Here is a 13,673-nt window from a genome sequence, read left to right as displayed (position 1 = left end):
GGTCAGAGGTCAATTTCTCTTGTTTAAAAGCTCAATTAAAAGACACAAAAATACAGACACAAAACCAAAAACAGACCCTAAAAGACACAAAACTACCAAAAGCAAATGCAAAATGACCAAAAACAGATAGATAACAATCAAAAAAAAAAAAATTACAATGAAGTTTATATTGAGCTCAATTGTACTGGTTGGTTCCCTGGGTGCCATGGCTGTAAATAAATAAAACAGGTTCACTAAAACTTTATGTAGATGATGACAAAATGATGTTAGCTGCCTGTTTTTCTTTGCTTGAATCCATCTTTTTATGCTGACGTTTTACTGTTTGTTTTTTTACGTCACGCTGTAGTTTATTATGTGGGTTTACCTGGGCCTCCCCTTTGTGAGAACTGTAAAGATCAGGAGAAGTAAAAAGCAAAACGTCCGGTTATGCCATTCAAAATAAAAGCCTATATTAGAGTCCTGTGGTTGGCAATACTGCAAAACTTGGTTTCAATTTCAATATCAATTCTGATATTGATATTTACTGTTGTTAAGCGCAGCTAATGTACTATCCTGTAAGGAAGTGTTCTTAGGGTTTGATCTAACATGTGATGATCAATCCTGGTAATTAAATATAGAACAGAAAATATCCATCCTGGAAAGACTATTGATCCCAAAGAGAGACATTAACATGTTACAGCAGCACAAGAGGTGACAGAACAGATAAAAAAATGTTATTTGAATTAAAATGAGTAAAAATTATTTAATTATATAGGACATAAATATCAAATCTCTCTCTCATCCCCATGTGGAAGGGTGGTGCGTGTCTTCCTCAAGCTCGGGACCAGAAGCCTTGGAGTTTGCCAATAAAAGTACATTTTAAGAAGGGATTTATAAGATATCACTGCCTCAGACTGCAAACGCTGTGTCCCCTTTAGTTTTCACCTGGGTCTCTGGAACAGATATAAGACTCAGACTACTAACTGTTTAATACTGGGGGGGGGGCAGAGTAAAAAAACTGAAACTGGATAATACGACCTCATCCCTGGTCAACTTCACAGCAAATGAGCATAATATGAACTAAAACTGTGAAGGTCTAGATTTCCTTTAAGTGCCTTTACAACACCAGAACCACACAATGGGGGACTCTAGACTTCAAGTGGTGCAAATCTTTTTTGAAAATGTACTTTTAATTATTATTATTATTATTATTTGTCGTTTTTTTTATTTTTATAAATTACACTTAAGTGGAGCAAAGTTTTAACAACTACGCAGTAAATCAAATTATATACACCCAAATGATATGACGTAAACCTGGGGGCTAATTTGTAAGCCAGGAGATGCTTTTATTTTGAAGACGCACGTGCTGTACTTCCGGTGTTTTCCTGTCTCCGCTTTGACGTATGAATCATTTTTCCCAAGATGGCGCCGCACCTGACGCTCCGGCGGTGATCCTCCTCGTCGTCTGCGCAACACACGAAAATAAAACTTCTCTCAATAAACAAGCGGCGTTCAAAATGTCCACAGAGGAGCTGTCAGCCTCGGACAGCGAGGCTGTGTTCGCCGGGGCCGGAGAGCGGTGGGCACCGGTGGGCGCCGTGGCCAGTCCGGAGGATGAGAGCGGCGTCGGGAGCGCCGGGCATCCGAGGCAAAGAGGCTCGTCCTCCGCCACCGAGGACGAAATGACCTCCAAGCTGAAGAAGCTGGAAGAGGAGCAGGACTTGCTGAACTCCTCTCTGCTCGCCCTCACCTCCCACTTTGCCCAGGTTCAGTTCCGACTGAAGCAGATCGTTCACGCCCAGAGCGACGAGAAGGAGAGGATGCTGGCCGAGCTGGAGGAGTTCGCCTTCAGGGGCTGCCCGCATGTGGTGGGCTGCAGGGCTCAGGACGCCAAACAGCTGGAGAACTCGGTGAGGCTACCGCAACACACAGCCTGCACACATCCCCCACACACTCTGAGGGTGACAGCTGTCAAAACCCAATAACCTGACTTTATGGAATATCTTTGACTTAGTTAATGTGGTTAATTCCTGTTGTAATATGAGAATATGAGAACATGGGCACAAACAGTTCTACAAGGCTCAGCACTTCTTCTATGCAGGACCCCCAGACGGAAAGAGACAAGAAATTACTTCATGATTTGTCTTTTTGTGGTTCTTTTTGTTCGTTTTGCATCTCTGTTGACATTTTGTGTATTTTAACTGACTTTAAAACAAGTTAAATAAGTTAACAGTCACTTCATTCAACAGCTGTGGTCCTCGGGGGCCCCTGACATCTCTGGCCTCTGCAACTGTGCCCAGTGGGCCCATTCAATATAGTCCAGTATTCAGGGCTGTTTATATAGTGTTTCCATCTATGATCATTATTATAAAGTGAGTCTGTTATTTTCAATGAGGGGATCAGCTGCAGTTCTTTGACTTATGTGACGGCTGACTGCACATATTTGGAGTTCAGACTGTAAAATGGACAATTTGTAAATGTAACATAGGGATTTAGAAAACTGTTCATATTTCTAACAGTGTTATTACATTTTAAAAACATTATAAATCAATGATTTGAGGAAATACTTGTCAGATAAACAGAAAATGAAAGTAGTGGTTGGTTGCAGGCCCGGTCAGCGTTAATCTGTCAGCTGTGTAGATTCTCACAGAAATATATTTAACATTCACACATAGAAATCTGCAGTTGGACACAGATATAGATACACAGATAGCTATCGTTTCCCACACATGCACAGTGTTAAGCCTGCTCACTTTACCTGAAACAATTGGCCTCAGTGGCTGTGAGGCATCCGAGTGAAACTGGTTAAAGCGCACCTGTTGCGTCACGCTCTCAGGCTGCTGCGCCCATCTCTGTTTTGTTTCCAGGGATCTCTTATCTCTGGTGGAAAATGCTGCTTTCTGCCACAAGTGTGTGACTCACAGCGCCACAGGCTCAATGAAAATGCCTCCAGCAGATCACTATCTGTTTAATAAAGGCTTCTGTGTACCGAGCAGCGTTGAAGCAGCCTGCTTTGTTCCTGCGGTTGTTTACTCTCGGCCTCTTTGCATTTAGTCCAAACTGAAGTAAAAGCTCGGTCTCTTGTGGTCATTGTTACCATGTGAAATGGCATAATTGTTCATCATATTATCCCAGCTAAAGGTCTCCTTATGTATTTCTCCCTTGTCACATGCTTTACTTTCAGGGGGATCTGGTGAGTACGACACCTGACGCGTCTTTGAGAGTTTGGTTTGTGTAATTTTTGTGTAAATGTTGTGACCCAAGTGATAAAAGCCGCAGCTTTTTGCAAAAATCAGTTAAATTGTAAAATGCATCTTACTGAATGTTTTTACAAAGAATTGTCTCCCTCACGATTGTAGATATTGACGTTGTTATTAGTTATTAGATTTGCTGTTCACTGTGTTACTGTGGCCGTTTATCATTCTCTGTCGGTGAAAATTAAAATCATTGTGTGTCTTCTCCTGTCAGACTGAGAGGGAGAAGAGGGAGCGCCTGGAGGCTCAGAGGGAAAAACAGAAGGATCTCATTTTCCAGCTGAAGACACAGCTGGACGATCTGGAGCGCTTCGCCTATCAGGAGGGCAGCTACGACTCACTGCCGCAGTCTGTCGTCATGGAGAGACAGAAGGTGCGTGTCGATGTGTGATTTATTGACCGTTTGGCCTCTGAGAGAAAATGATAATTCCAACATCCGAAATGAGAGGCACAGTTGAATGTAGTCCCCTGTTGTCTGTCTGTTATGTTGAGCACATAACGAGGTGTTTGCTTGTTTTAGATCAGGTGTAACAAGTCAAACATCTGTCCTCAAAATGCTTCAGGCTTTACAGTGTTTGTATATTCTTGTGTTTATTCTCTTCTTTTGAAAAGTGGTTGGAAAGTCTCCAGCATTGGAAACTGTCCTAATAAGAAATTAGCTTCTATATGCAAATCTGTTTGAAGCCGACTCTAAAGGATCAGAAGATCCAGCTTCATTAAGACACAAGCACCTTAAAGCAGCTGACAGTGTAACAATGGCACGTAGTGATGGACCTACAGAGAATCATCTGAATCTGCAGCTTCCTTCGGCTTCATGAGGCTTTATACTGAACTTCAGCTCATTGTTTAACCGTCCAGTCCACAAACGTACTGTTTTGGTTCACTCTCTCTGCTCTCATCGTGTTGTTTCGGCCGCAGCAGACAGAAAAATCTCTGATAAACCCACTGTGCTCCACCTGCTCAGCAGCAAACAGCAGACAGACAGTTAGGGAGTAAATGGTGAACATAGTGGAGGTGGAGGAGCTGGTGGCCCAAAAAAAATTTGACTTAAATTCATCAGGTAAAAGAAAAATGACTACAAATGAATGATAATGGTTCTCTGTAACTACCAGAGTTGTAAACAAGTAACTGTTTGCAAACAAGTTTGACATATTAATTTAAGGTGTGATTTAGCCAAATGTTTAACCTTTAACCTTTTATCTGTCTCACCTTCTTCAGGTCATCATCGACGAGTTGATCAAAAAGCTGGACGTGAACCTGAACGAGGACATCGGGAACCTGTCGCCGGAGGAGCTTCGGCAGAGAGTCGACGCTGCCATCGCTCAAATAGTGAATCCAGCCAGGGTCAAAGAGCAGCTGGTGGACCAGCTCAAAACCCAGATCAGGGACCTGGAGATGTTCATCAACTTCATCCAGGGTAAACAAACCTACATACAATTTGAGTGTGAACTCAGTTGTTTGCATATCCAAGTTGCCATTTTTCATTTGTTCAGAGCGTAACTTTTGCCTTTTCTTCCCAAAGATGAGGTGGGGAATCCTCTCTTGTCAGATGGTGGACACAACCAGCAGCCACAAGCAGCAGGGACCAATGCCAGATCTCCAGGGGCGAAGAAGAAAGGTCAGTCAGGTCACATCAAACCCCAACTGCAAGTACCATCTAGTGTTGATAGTAATAAAACTATGAGATCCCAGAGTAGATGCCTTTTGGTGGCTTACAGCATCATGCTTGAAGACCATGCATTTTTGAGCCACTCAATTTTACTTTACAAGGCAGAAATACTTGTAAAGTTTTCTTTGACCATTTTGTTGATGTCCAATCAAAATTTCTGACCTGCCAGAAATCCTGTCTGAGACCAGATATTTGATCATTCAGGCCGTTAATCAGTTGTGGTGAACCCTCTCCACCTGCACATATAATGACGGCTGATCTGGCAGGAAGCCAGCCTGGTTCTAAAATTAGTCTGAGGCAGCCAGTTCAAGGCTAAAATCTGGTTTAATCTGGTTTGAACAGTGTCTGCTCACCTGCAGGGGGCTCAGCCTGACCGAGCTGTGTGAAACATTTATTAACTGGTGAGCTCAATAAGCCCTGTATAGAGGCAGTGATGTTGTCCAATCTAAGGTTATTCTGATGTCTCGCTGCAGTGGACCCAGAACAGGCCCGGAAGATGCGAGAGACCGGCCTGCAGCTGATCCAGAAGGCCCTCGCCGTGCTGCAGATCTTTGCTGCGAGCCAGTTCGGCTGTGCACCCGGACACGTCCCCCAGAGCATGTGGCCTCAGGAGTCTGCGGGACAGGACTATGGGCCCCTGCTACAGTGTCTGGAGGCAGCTGTGGAGAAGGTGCGGGTGCTGGGCTCACGCAGGCAGCCCTCCCTCGAACATGTCGTCAACTACACCAGCAACTCGGCCCTGGGGCCCCGAGATGAGCTGACGACGTCTGTGAGGAAGGAGCTGGCGATTGCTCTGAAAGACTTGTTGGCTCACGGCCTCTTCTCGCCTTCTCAGACCATGAGCTTAGTGCTGGCGCCCATCTCCTGCCTGCTGCCTTACAGGTCAGCCCCACAGACCATGCACCCATGGGAACTCTTTGTCAAATACTACCACTCCAAAAACGGGAAGGCCTTTGTGGAGTCACCAGCTCGCCAGCTTTCACAGTCCTTCAGCTTGCCTGTAGGGGGCGGCCCGGTGACTGTCACCCCCAAACAGTCCCTGCTGTGGGCCATCCACACTGTGCTGAAGGAGCACGGACGCTACAAGCGAGGACCAGACACAGAGTTCAAAGCGCTGGTGTGCATGGCTCTGAACGAGCAGCGGCTGGTGTCGTGGCTCAACCTGCTGTGTAAGTCAGGGACTCTGATACACCCGCACTACCAGTCCTGGAGCTACATGGCCCAGACCGGCTTTGAAGGAGCCCTGCGCATCCTGGGCCGCATCAGCCACCTCAAATTCAACCTCCCTGTGGACCTGGCTGTTCGGCAGCTGAAGAACATTAAGGATGCTTTCTGAAGAGGCGGCAAATTCATGAGAAACAGAGAAACACCAGTCTGAGAAATCAAGTATTTTATCAGCTAATCTACACAGCTCTTACCTGCATTCAGGACCAAAAGCATGTCTTTGTGCTTCAAGTAGGTAACGTCTTAAAGGTTGTGAAAGCAGCCACCCATCTGAAGTAAAATCCACAGTACATGCATGGATGATTATGTTGTTTGAGCTTCATCCATGAGCAGCCATAATCTGCATATCCCACTATGTTAGAAATGCCAAAATGACCAGAAGACGATGCTGCTTGTACTGTAACCCTGCCTTAGAGTGGAGATCGAGATAGATACCTCATCTTTAGTAAAGCCTTCCTGACCTTTACAACCTGTGCTCATCATACAGTATCATTCCCCTGTGTACGTGACAGTGCCCCGGCCTATGCATCAAAGAGAGAGGTTGGGTCTGTGCAGTTATCTGTACTGTAACGTGGCTGCAAGTTAGACAATCCAGGAAGAAAATTAAGAGGAGAAACGCTAGTAACCAAGAGCTTGTGACGTGCTGGTCCTGGTGTTGGTGCCTGTGCTGCTCATTCTTCTGTCGCTGACGGAATCAGTGAGGTGGTGGATCACATGTAGCAGACTGGTTGATCGTAACGCTGAACAGCAGCACTCAGGTCAACTTCAAATGAAAAACATCTCACAGTTTCCATCAGGGTGTGAAGTTAAAGTGTAACATTGCCGACAAATATGCAGTTATCAACTTACTTGCGATCCCCTCGACTTCATTTAAAATTGTTAAACCTCTGACACTGTTATCAGTTGTTGCATGTTGCGTTTCAGGTGTGTGAACAGCATTTAGACCCTGTATGAACTGCTGCTTTTCTCCTGTTCCAGGTGGAGTTAAAATTACAATGAACTGACGGTGATATTGTACGAAAAGAATTTATGTCATGATGTAACGGTGTACATCCTGTATTTAATGCTGTATTTAAAAATTTTACTTTTATTTCCAGTTTGTTTTTCTGAGAAAGTTTTAATCTTCCCGAGACAGCTGAGTTGCACGAATCATGTCCTTAAAAACCGAATGTACAAACCATAGATGCTATTAAACTGAGGTTACTTTATATGTGCTGTATGTTTTCCTTCTGTTCATGGGAATGAAACTTCAGTGTTCGTGGGCTCACGTGTACTCGTATGTATTGAACCACTGAGAGCAGGCGTGCTGATAAAAGCTCACTACATTTGTATTTCCTGGGATAAAGACCTGATTCCATATTAGTGCACTCTGTGAATTGTGTGCACCTGCAGACGCATTTTATCTTGTTTATTTATGTTAATGGAAAATATGTGTTCTGTTCTGGCCTATGTTTAGTACTTATAACGCTGTATTTTTCTCACTTTTTTCCCATTTTTGTTGTGTTGTGATTTATGTAAAGAGACATTTATTTATTTATTTGATGGCATGTTTTAGCTCAACACTGGAGTATGTGGAACATATCAGAACACTATGGTAGCTGCTGTACTGTAACTGTGTAACAGTAGATACACTGGATCATTTAAATTATGTTAAATTCTATTGACATTATTTTTATTTAATCACTTTAATGGAAAATAATCTGTTTGGGAGAAATGAACTGTGGTCTGATTTGGTTTTTATCATGTTTAATGCATAATTACAGCTGTAAACACATTAAACATAATAAATGAACTGCTGTGCTGTTTATGGGTCTTTGTCATGTCAGTTTTTAAAAATCTATATTTTTGATAGAATCATTTAAAGAATATCTTAACAGTCAAGTAATGCACAATAGAGTCGATAATTTTAAAGAAAATGTGTAGGGTCGGTACTTATCAAACTGCTAAATTTTTTGAGTGATAATAATAATAATAATTATGGTAACACATTAGCTGAAGGAGTATAATTAAGAATAGAATAGTTTTTGTCTATTGCTTGTATTTGAGCATTTGATAGGATGTTACACCACTTTTCCTTTCTTCGTTTATCGGGTGCAAAAAAAGAGAATAAAGAATAAATCTGACACTGATTTGATTTACATCTTTGTCTAAATATCATCTAAATATCAATATCTGCACTTGACAGTAAATTCGGCTTATTATATGATTTCTCTGATGTACCAACATCAAGACATTCTGCAGGAGAATTTTATCTCCATTTCAGACTATTTCCTTTTTTAAAAATAATTAATGATATTAATTCAAAATTAGTTAATCACAAATCTCTAAACATTCCAACACATAATTATTTTTTTTTAATTGTTATTATACTGTCTGTGTTCTTGCAGAATACAGAACAACATACCATTGAAGAAATGCTATGAATTAAAAAAAAAAAAGTAAAGTAAAAAAAGTAAAATATGGCATATTAGGAATTAATATATAACTGAAAATCGTTTTTAATATTATTATAATTATGATATGCGACAATAATTTAAAGAAATAGATGTTTCCGGAAGTGACGTACATGATCGGTGGGGTCAAAGTTGACAAAAACCTTCAAGACTTCCTTTCCTGTTAGCGGCGGCCGTAGAACAGCATCAGTGAGTGAAACTTCCCTTCCAACAATCTTCAACCATCGCTCTAAATCTGGCCATATTTATCGTTTTTATCCCTCCACACTTGTGTCAATATCTCCTCCATCTCAGCTGCGGTTGATATTTTCGTGGATTTATAGTCGACTGTGATAAAATAGGGACAATTATTGCAGCGTTTCGACTCCATAGCGCTCATTTCAACATGGCGGCTTCAGTTTGCATCTGAACTGCCTGTTAAAGGGGTTTTTGTTATATATCTAGACTGCGCATTATCCCCCCTTTGTTCTCATTCTTAGTAAATGGTCACCTCTAATTATTTTGTGTTCGTGTGTGAGGTTGTATTAGACTGTAAAGCTCTGGAAAGTGAGGCTAATTTAGGCTAATGCTAACTTAGCTAGGCGGCTATAACGAGCCAAACTCCATAAGAAAAGTCCCAAATTTTAAGTGTTTATCTGAATCCCATTCACGTCACAGCTGTGGCCTGTGAGGCATTGAATTCCCGATGGTGCCACGTTGTTTAACCGTGTTTTCTTTGTGGCAGACATGGGCAAGTTCATGAAGCCTGGGAAGGTGGTGATGGTCCTAGCTGGACGCTACGCCGGGCGCAAAGCTGTCATCGTCAAGGTAAGACAGAGCTGTGGTTTTAGAGACACCTGCTGCTAAACGTGCAAGACTTCCATCAATATTAACATGCTTTAAGATGCTACATGTCGGTCGTTCGCTGCCAGGCCTCTTGTGATCATCTTTAATGGAGTTAATGCTTTAACAAATTACCCGAAGCTTCAAAATAAGCTGCTGTTGGGAAGCACTTTGGCACTTTTTATTTTGGGAAAGTTACTCTCAGATATGATTAATCCAAAAAGAAGAGTCCTCATCATTGAAAACTTTTCAATCGTAGAGGTGAAGCAAGAAATACTGTAATAACTTGGCTTTGACACATTTTGTCCCTGGTTAACGTCTGCAGTAAAGATGTTGGAAGAAACTAAGTACTCGTTTTAACTCCTCATAATCTTATTTCCTTTGTGGCAGCAAAACATGTCACATAAGCCTTTAGAACTCCTGCAGGTAAAATGAGGCTAAGGAAACACTTAAGGGCTGACTACCTCTGAAAAATTCACTATAAAAAACCAAAAACACTTGCCAGCCCAGAAACATGGAGACTGCAAACTTCCCATAACTGAACACACTGCACCCCTGCCATACAGAACATTATAGGATATTTAGTTCTTGATTGTACAGTGACCTCCACTTCTTCAGACCAAATTTCCAGATACAAAATATCTTAAATTTAGGCCAGCTTGGTAATTTAAAATCAGTCATTGCATCAAAGCAGCACAGCTGTTATTCTCCCACTGGATGGTCTGTCTGCAGTTTCTCACAGCCTCTTGTTTGTCTCTTTGCAGAACATTGATGATGGCACCACTGACCGCCCTTACAGCCACGCTCTGGTCGCAGGCATCGACCGCTATCCCCGTAAGGTGACCACAACCATGGGCAAGAAGAAGATTGCTAAGAGGTCCAAGATCAAGGCCTTCGTCAAGGTGTTCAACTACAACCACCTCATGCCCACCAGGTCAGTGTCAGGGATAAAATATCCCGCTAAGGTGGTGAATATTTTCTCAGCTTGAGAAAGGCAGGAGGTGTTCTGAAAACAGCTGCAAAGTTTAATGTGCAGTGATCAAGAAGTAAAAGCCATTTCAATCTTGTGCATTGACAAAGTCTGTGAATGGTCATGAAATTCTCCTGTTTAAGTTTAAAAAAAGAAATGTGTTAATGTGGTTGTTGTACCTGCAGTTTGGTACATTTTTGTGCAGCATTTCACCTAAAAGATCAGGCTGGTGGTAGTCTGTGTTTTTCCTGTCAACACAATCCCAGGAAAAGACCCAAACCACCAAAGAATGAATCCTACTGATAAATATTTGCTGTGTATCCAGAGCCTGACACAGTGGTTTTCCTCCAGGCTTATTTCTGCACTGGGTGGACAAAGTTTGCAATGATTCTGTAATTATGGAGCTTTTTGTGTTTCTGAGTTGAAACAAAAGTGTTTTGAACTTGGAACTGTTCTGATCCACATCTCTGGCTTTTCCATTGCAAAGGAGACAGAGGCTCATGGCTGTGGTAGCACTTAAAATCACACCATACACGAACAGGACAGAATAACATGAGTTAAAATAAACTCTCAGCCATAACATAAACTTAATTTATTGATATATGGTAGATTGGATAATCTCAGGTGAAACGCTTCAAACTCTAGGCCATCATGTTTTAACTACAGTCACTGTGTGTGAATTTCTGTTGCATCTCTGTTCACACACAAGCTCAACAAACCACAACTGGGGAAATCACTGCCAACTAAACTGCCAACAGTCTGTAACTAAATGTTTCCTCCTGGAGATGTTTTTAACTACCAACCACAATTTATTCAATATTTTTTTCTAGTAGTTAGCATTTCTGTGTGCATTGCATTGTGGGACTATTACAGCACACTCAAATCGACCGTATAAAGTGTGCATACTATAGAATAACTTTATTGTCATTGCACAAAAGGTACAATGAAATTTGCTGTGCAGAGCCTGAAAGGCAACAAATAAACATACACACGTGTGCAGTCATCCCAAGTCAAAGGCAGATAAATAAAACAGATGAAATAAATAAATAGAAACCAGCAGTCAAACAGGTTGTTGTTCAATTCAGTGATTTGTTCAGCTCAATGATAACTCTTGGATAAAAACTATACAATCTAGTTTGCGATACTTAAAATAGTAACTTTTCCAGTGTGAACGCACAATTTTACGTTTCACCTGCAGCTGGATAACGATAATCCAGGATTTTTGTGTCTTTCCTTCAGTGGCGGTTGTATTGTAGAGTGTTGCAGAAACAGTTAATCATATTGATCACCATTGAGAGCAGTTTAGTTGCAGGAATCAACTTCAGCTTTACCTTCATGTGATGATAGGTGATAGATGTTGGGCTGTTTGCTCGTGTGAATGAGACTGAAAATAAGACATGAGGTGTGATTTGACTGGATGATGCTTTTGTGAGGAAATGTGTATCTGTGGCTGTTTACTTACATATGTTGCTTGTTAAAATGACTTTCTGTTCACTAAAGCCTGTTAACTCAATTAGCGGCATCTTATCTCTATAATATATGTGGACTGACAAGTGAGCAGGTTAATTATCGATGTCCTCAGTTGGTCATAAAGTGATGAAATGAAGCTCATTGTTTTTTGGTTCCTAGCTGCTCGTCTGTGGCACTTTTGAGTTTCTAGAGTGAAACTGCTCAGTTGTGTCAATGAGCTTCCAGTGATGAGTTTCTACACATTTTAATAAAGGGGAACTGCTCAACTTGGGCCGACAGGATAAGTGGAGGATGTACACAGGTTTTCATTGATGCGCTCCTTTTCCTTCAGATACTCTGTGGATATTCCTCTGGACAAAACTGTTGTCAACAAGGACGTCTTCAGGGACCCTGCTCTCAAGCGCAAAGCCAGGCGGGAGGCCAAGGTCAAGTTTGAGGAGAGGTGAGTCCCCGGTCACAGGAATCAGTGTAGATTTGTTGGGCTCCTTTCTACTGTAACATCACTTAGTATGTGTTCAGATTTAATGAAGGGAGACAACTGAAGTAATTCTGAGTTTAGACTACATCAAAAGCACATGTAAAAACTGTGGAGTGTGTTTGCTGCTACTTTATATCAGACTTAATGCAGTAAAACCTTGTTATATAAAAATGTGCAGTCGTGAGGTCATGAACTGTGCTTTAAATGTTTTCAGAGGAAATTTGCTAAATTCAATTCTATTTTTTTTCTCCCCCAGGTACAAGACGGGCAAGAACAAGTGGTTCTTCCAGAAGCTCAGATTCTAAATTCACTTGGTTTCACAAATAAATGTTTAAAAATGGACTCTGACTCCTTTGATGTTTTCTCTCTTTCTGAATTGAATTGGATGAAAAAATCTTCTGTGAATATAAGAAAATTTAATGAAGTGTGACCCAGCAGTTTTTTTGTTTTTGTGAAGAATTATTGTTACATTGAGGTTGTGGTGAGCGGGATCACAGGTCTGCTTTCTATAGTTTCATAAGTCAGTACTTTTCAAATACCTCTAAAGGATGATAAGACCGTCAGACATTACTACACGACTCACTAATCTTGGTGAGGTTGGATATGAGATGTTATTAATCACCTGGTAGGCAGCTGTGTCTCTGAGTAACTTGGTGCTCTGTGTGTGGGAATCCAACCTTTTATTTCATTGTCGCAATGGAAAAAACAAATTTCCACAAACATTTGAACTCCTAATCCATCATTTCTCATCATGTAAGTCATTGGTCATTTAGTGAATCTACCTCATAGCTCTCGCTAACAAAGCTTTACTGGCCACAAGCTTAAACTTGGGTGTTCTCCTTAATGTAGTCACATGTAAATTTATTGAAAAATTATTACCATAAATTAGTTTTTCATACCACGATGAAATGATTTAAGTTAATGTATAATTTAAACAACCTTTTGCCTACATAGGAGTTTTTTTTGTTTATTTCCCTGACTCCTGATACAGCTCAGTGGCACTTTAACCTTAAAGTGGAGGAAATTACACCTTAGTAATAAGGTCATGGTCCAGTGTAAACCTTAAAGAGCAGAAATATAAGAAGAGGATGTTCTTTGACATTAGAAACATGACTGGTTTCTTAAAGCTGACTGCTTGAATTATTATTATCCTGCAGCAGATACTCTATATAACTAGTACATGTACTCCTGAGTGGCTTAACCAGGATACTGAGGAGAGATGGAAGGTAACCAAACATGAATTCTAGCACTGAACTTAAACACCTCACCTCCTGTAGTTTTACTTGAGTATTCATGGTTTATACTTTATACTTCTACTAGTTTATCTGACAGCTGCAGTTACTTTCAGATGAGT

The 13,673-nt window shown here is 41.2% G+C and overlaps 2 protein-coding genes across 2 annotated transcripts; both read left to right on the top strand.

Moving 5' to 3' along the window:
• Positions 1-1,300: 1,300 nt before the first annotated feature.
• On the top strand, positions 1,301-7,918 carry rundc1 (RUN domain containing 1). The gene is made up of 5 exons (XM_071467409.1): positions 1,301-1,889; positions 3,448-3,606; positions 4,452-4,650; positions 4,756-4,851; positions 5,376-7,918. The coding sequence occupies exons 1-5, from the start codon at positions 1,383-1,385 to the stop codon at positions 6,236-6,238; spliced, it is 1,824 nt and encodes a 607-aa protein (XP_071323510.1). The 5' UTR covers positions 1,301-1,382; the 3' UTR covers positions 6,239-7,918.
• Positions 7,919-8,662: 744 nt separating this feature from the next.
• On the top strand, positions 8,663-12,661 carry rpl27 (ribosomal protein L27). Its single transcript, XM_071467486.1, has 5 exons — positions 8,663-8,768; positions 9,304-9,386; positions 10,166-10,335; positions 12,173-12,283; positions 12,576-12,661. The coding sequence occupies exons 2-5, from the start codon at positions 9,306-9,308 to the stop codon at positions 12,622-12,624; spliced, it is 411 nt and encodes a 136-aa protein (XP_071323587.1). The 5' UTR covers positions 8,663-8,768; positions 9,304-9,305; the 3' UTR covers positions 12,625-12,661.
• Positions 12,662-13,673: the final 1,012 nt, after the last annotated feature.

This window comes from Trachinotus anak, unplaced genomic scaffold, assembly GCF_046630095.1.
Source record: "Trachinotus anak isolate AG129_WGS33_773 ecotype Australia unplaced genomic scaffold, CSIRO_AGI_Tana_v1 ptg000003l, whole genome shotgun sequence".
Classification (NCBI taxonomy): Eukaryota; Metazoa; Chordata; class Actinopteri; order Carangiformes; family Carangidae; genus Trachinotus; species Trachinotus anak.
This window is presented reverse-complemented; position numbering and strand designations above follow the sequence as displayed.

Excerpts from the sequence above, each read along its gene's own strand:
- rundc1 (XM_071467409.1), top strand. The coding sequence starts at position 1,383 with ATGAATCATTTTTCCCAAGATGGCGCCGCACCTGACGCTCCGGCGGTG. Across the intron at positions 1,890-3,447 it reads CCAAACAGCTGGAGAACTCG|ACTGAGAGGGAGAAGAGGGA; the intron begins GTGAGGCTACCG and ends TTCTCCTGTCAG. Across the intron at positions 3,607-4,451 it reads TCGTCATGGAGAGACAGAAG|GTCATCATCGACGAGTTGAT; the intron begins GTGCGTGTCGAT and ends CACCTTCTTCAG.
- rpl27 (XM_071467486.1), top strand. The coding sequence starts at position 9,306 with ATGGGCAAGTTCATGAAGCCTGGGAAGGTGGTGATGGTCCTAGCTGGA. Across the intron at positions 9,387-10,165 it reads GCAAAGCTGTCATCGTCAAG|AACATTGATGATGGCACCAC; the intron begins GTAAGACAGAGC and ends GTCTCTTTGCAG. Across the intron at positions 12,284-12,575 it reads AAGGTCAAGTTTGAGGAGAG|GTACAAGACGGGCAAGAACA; the intron begins GTGAGTCCCCGG and ends TTTCTCCCCCAG.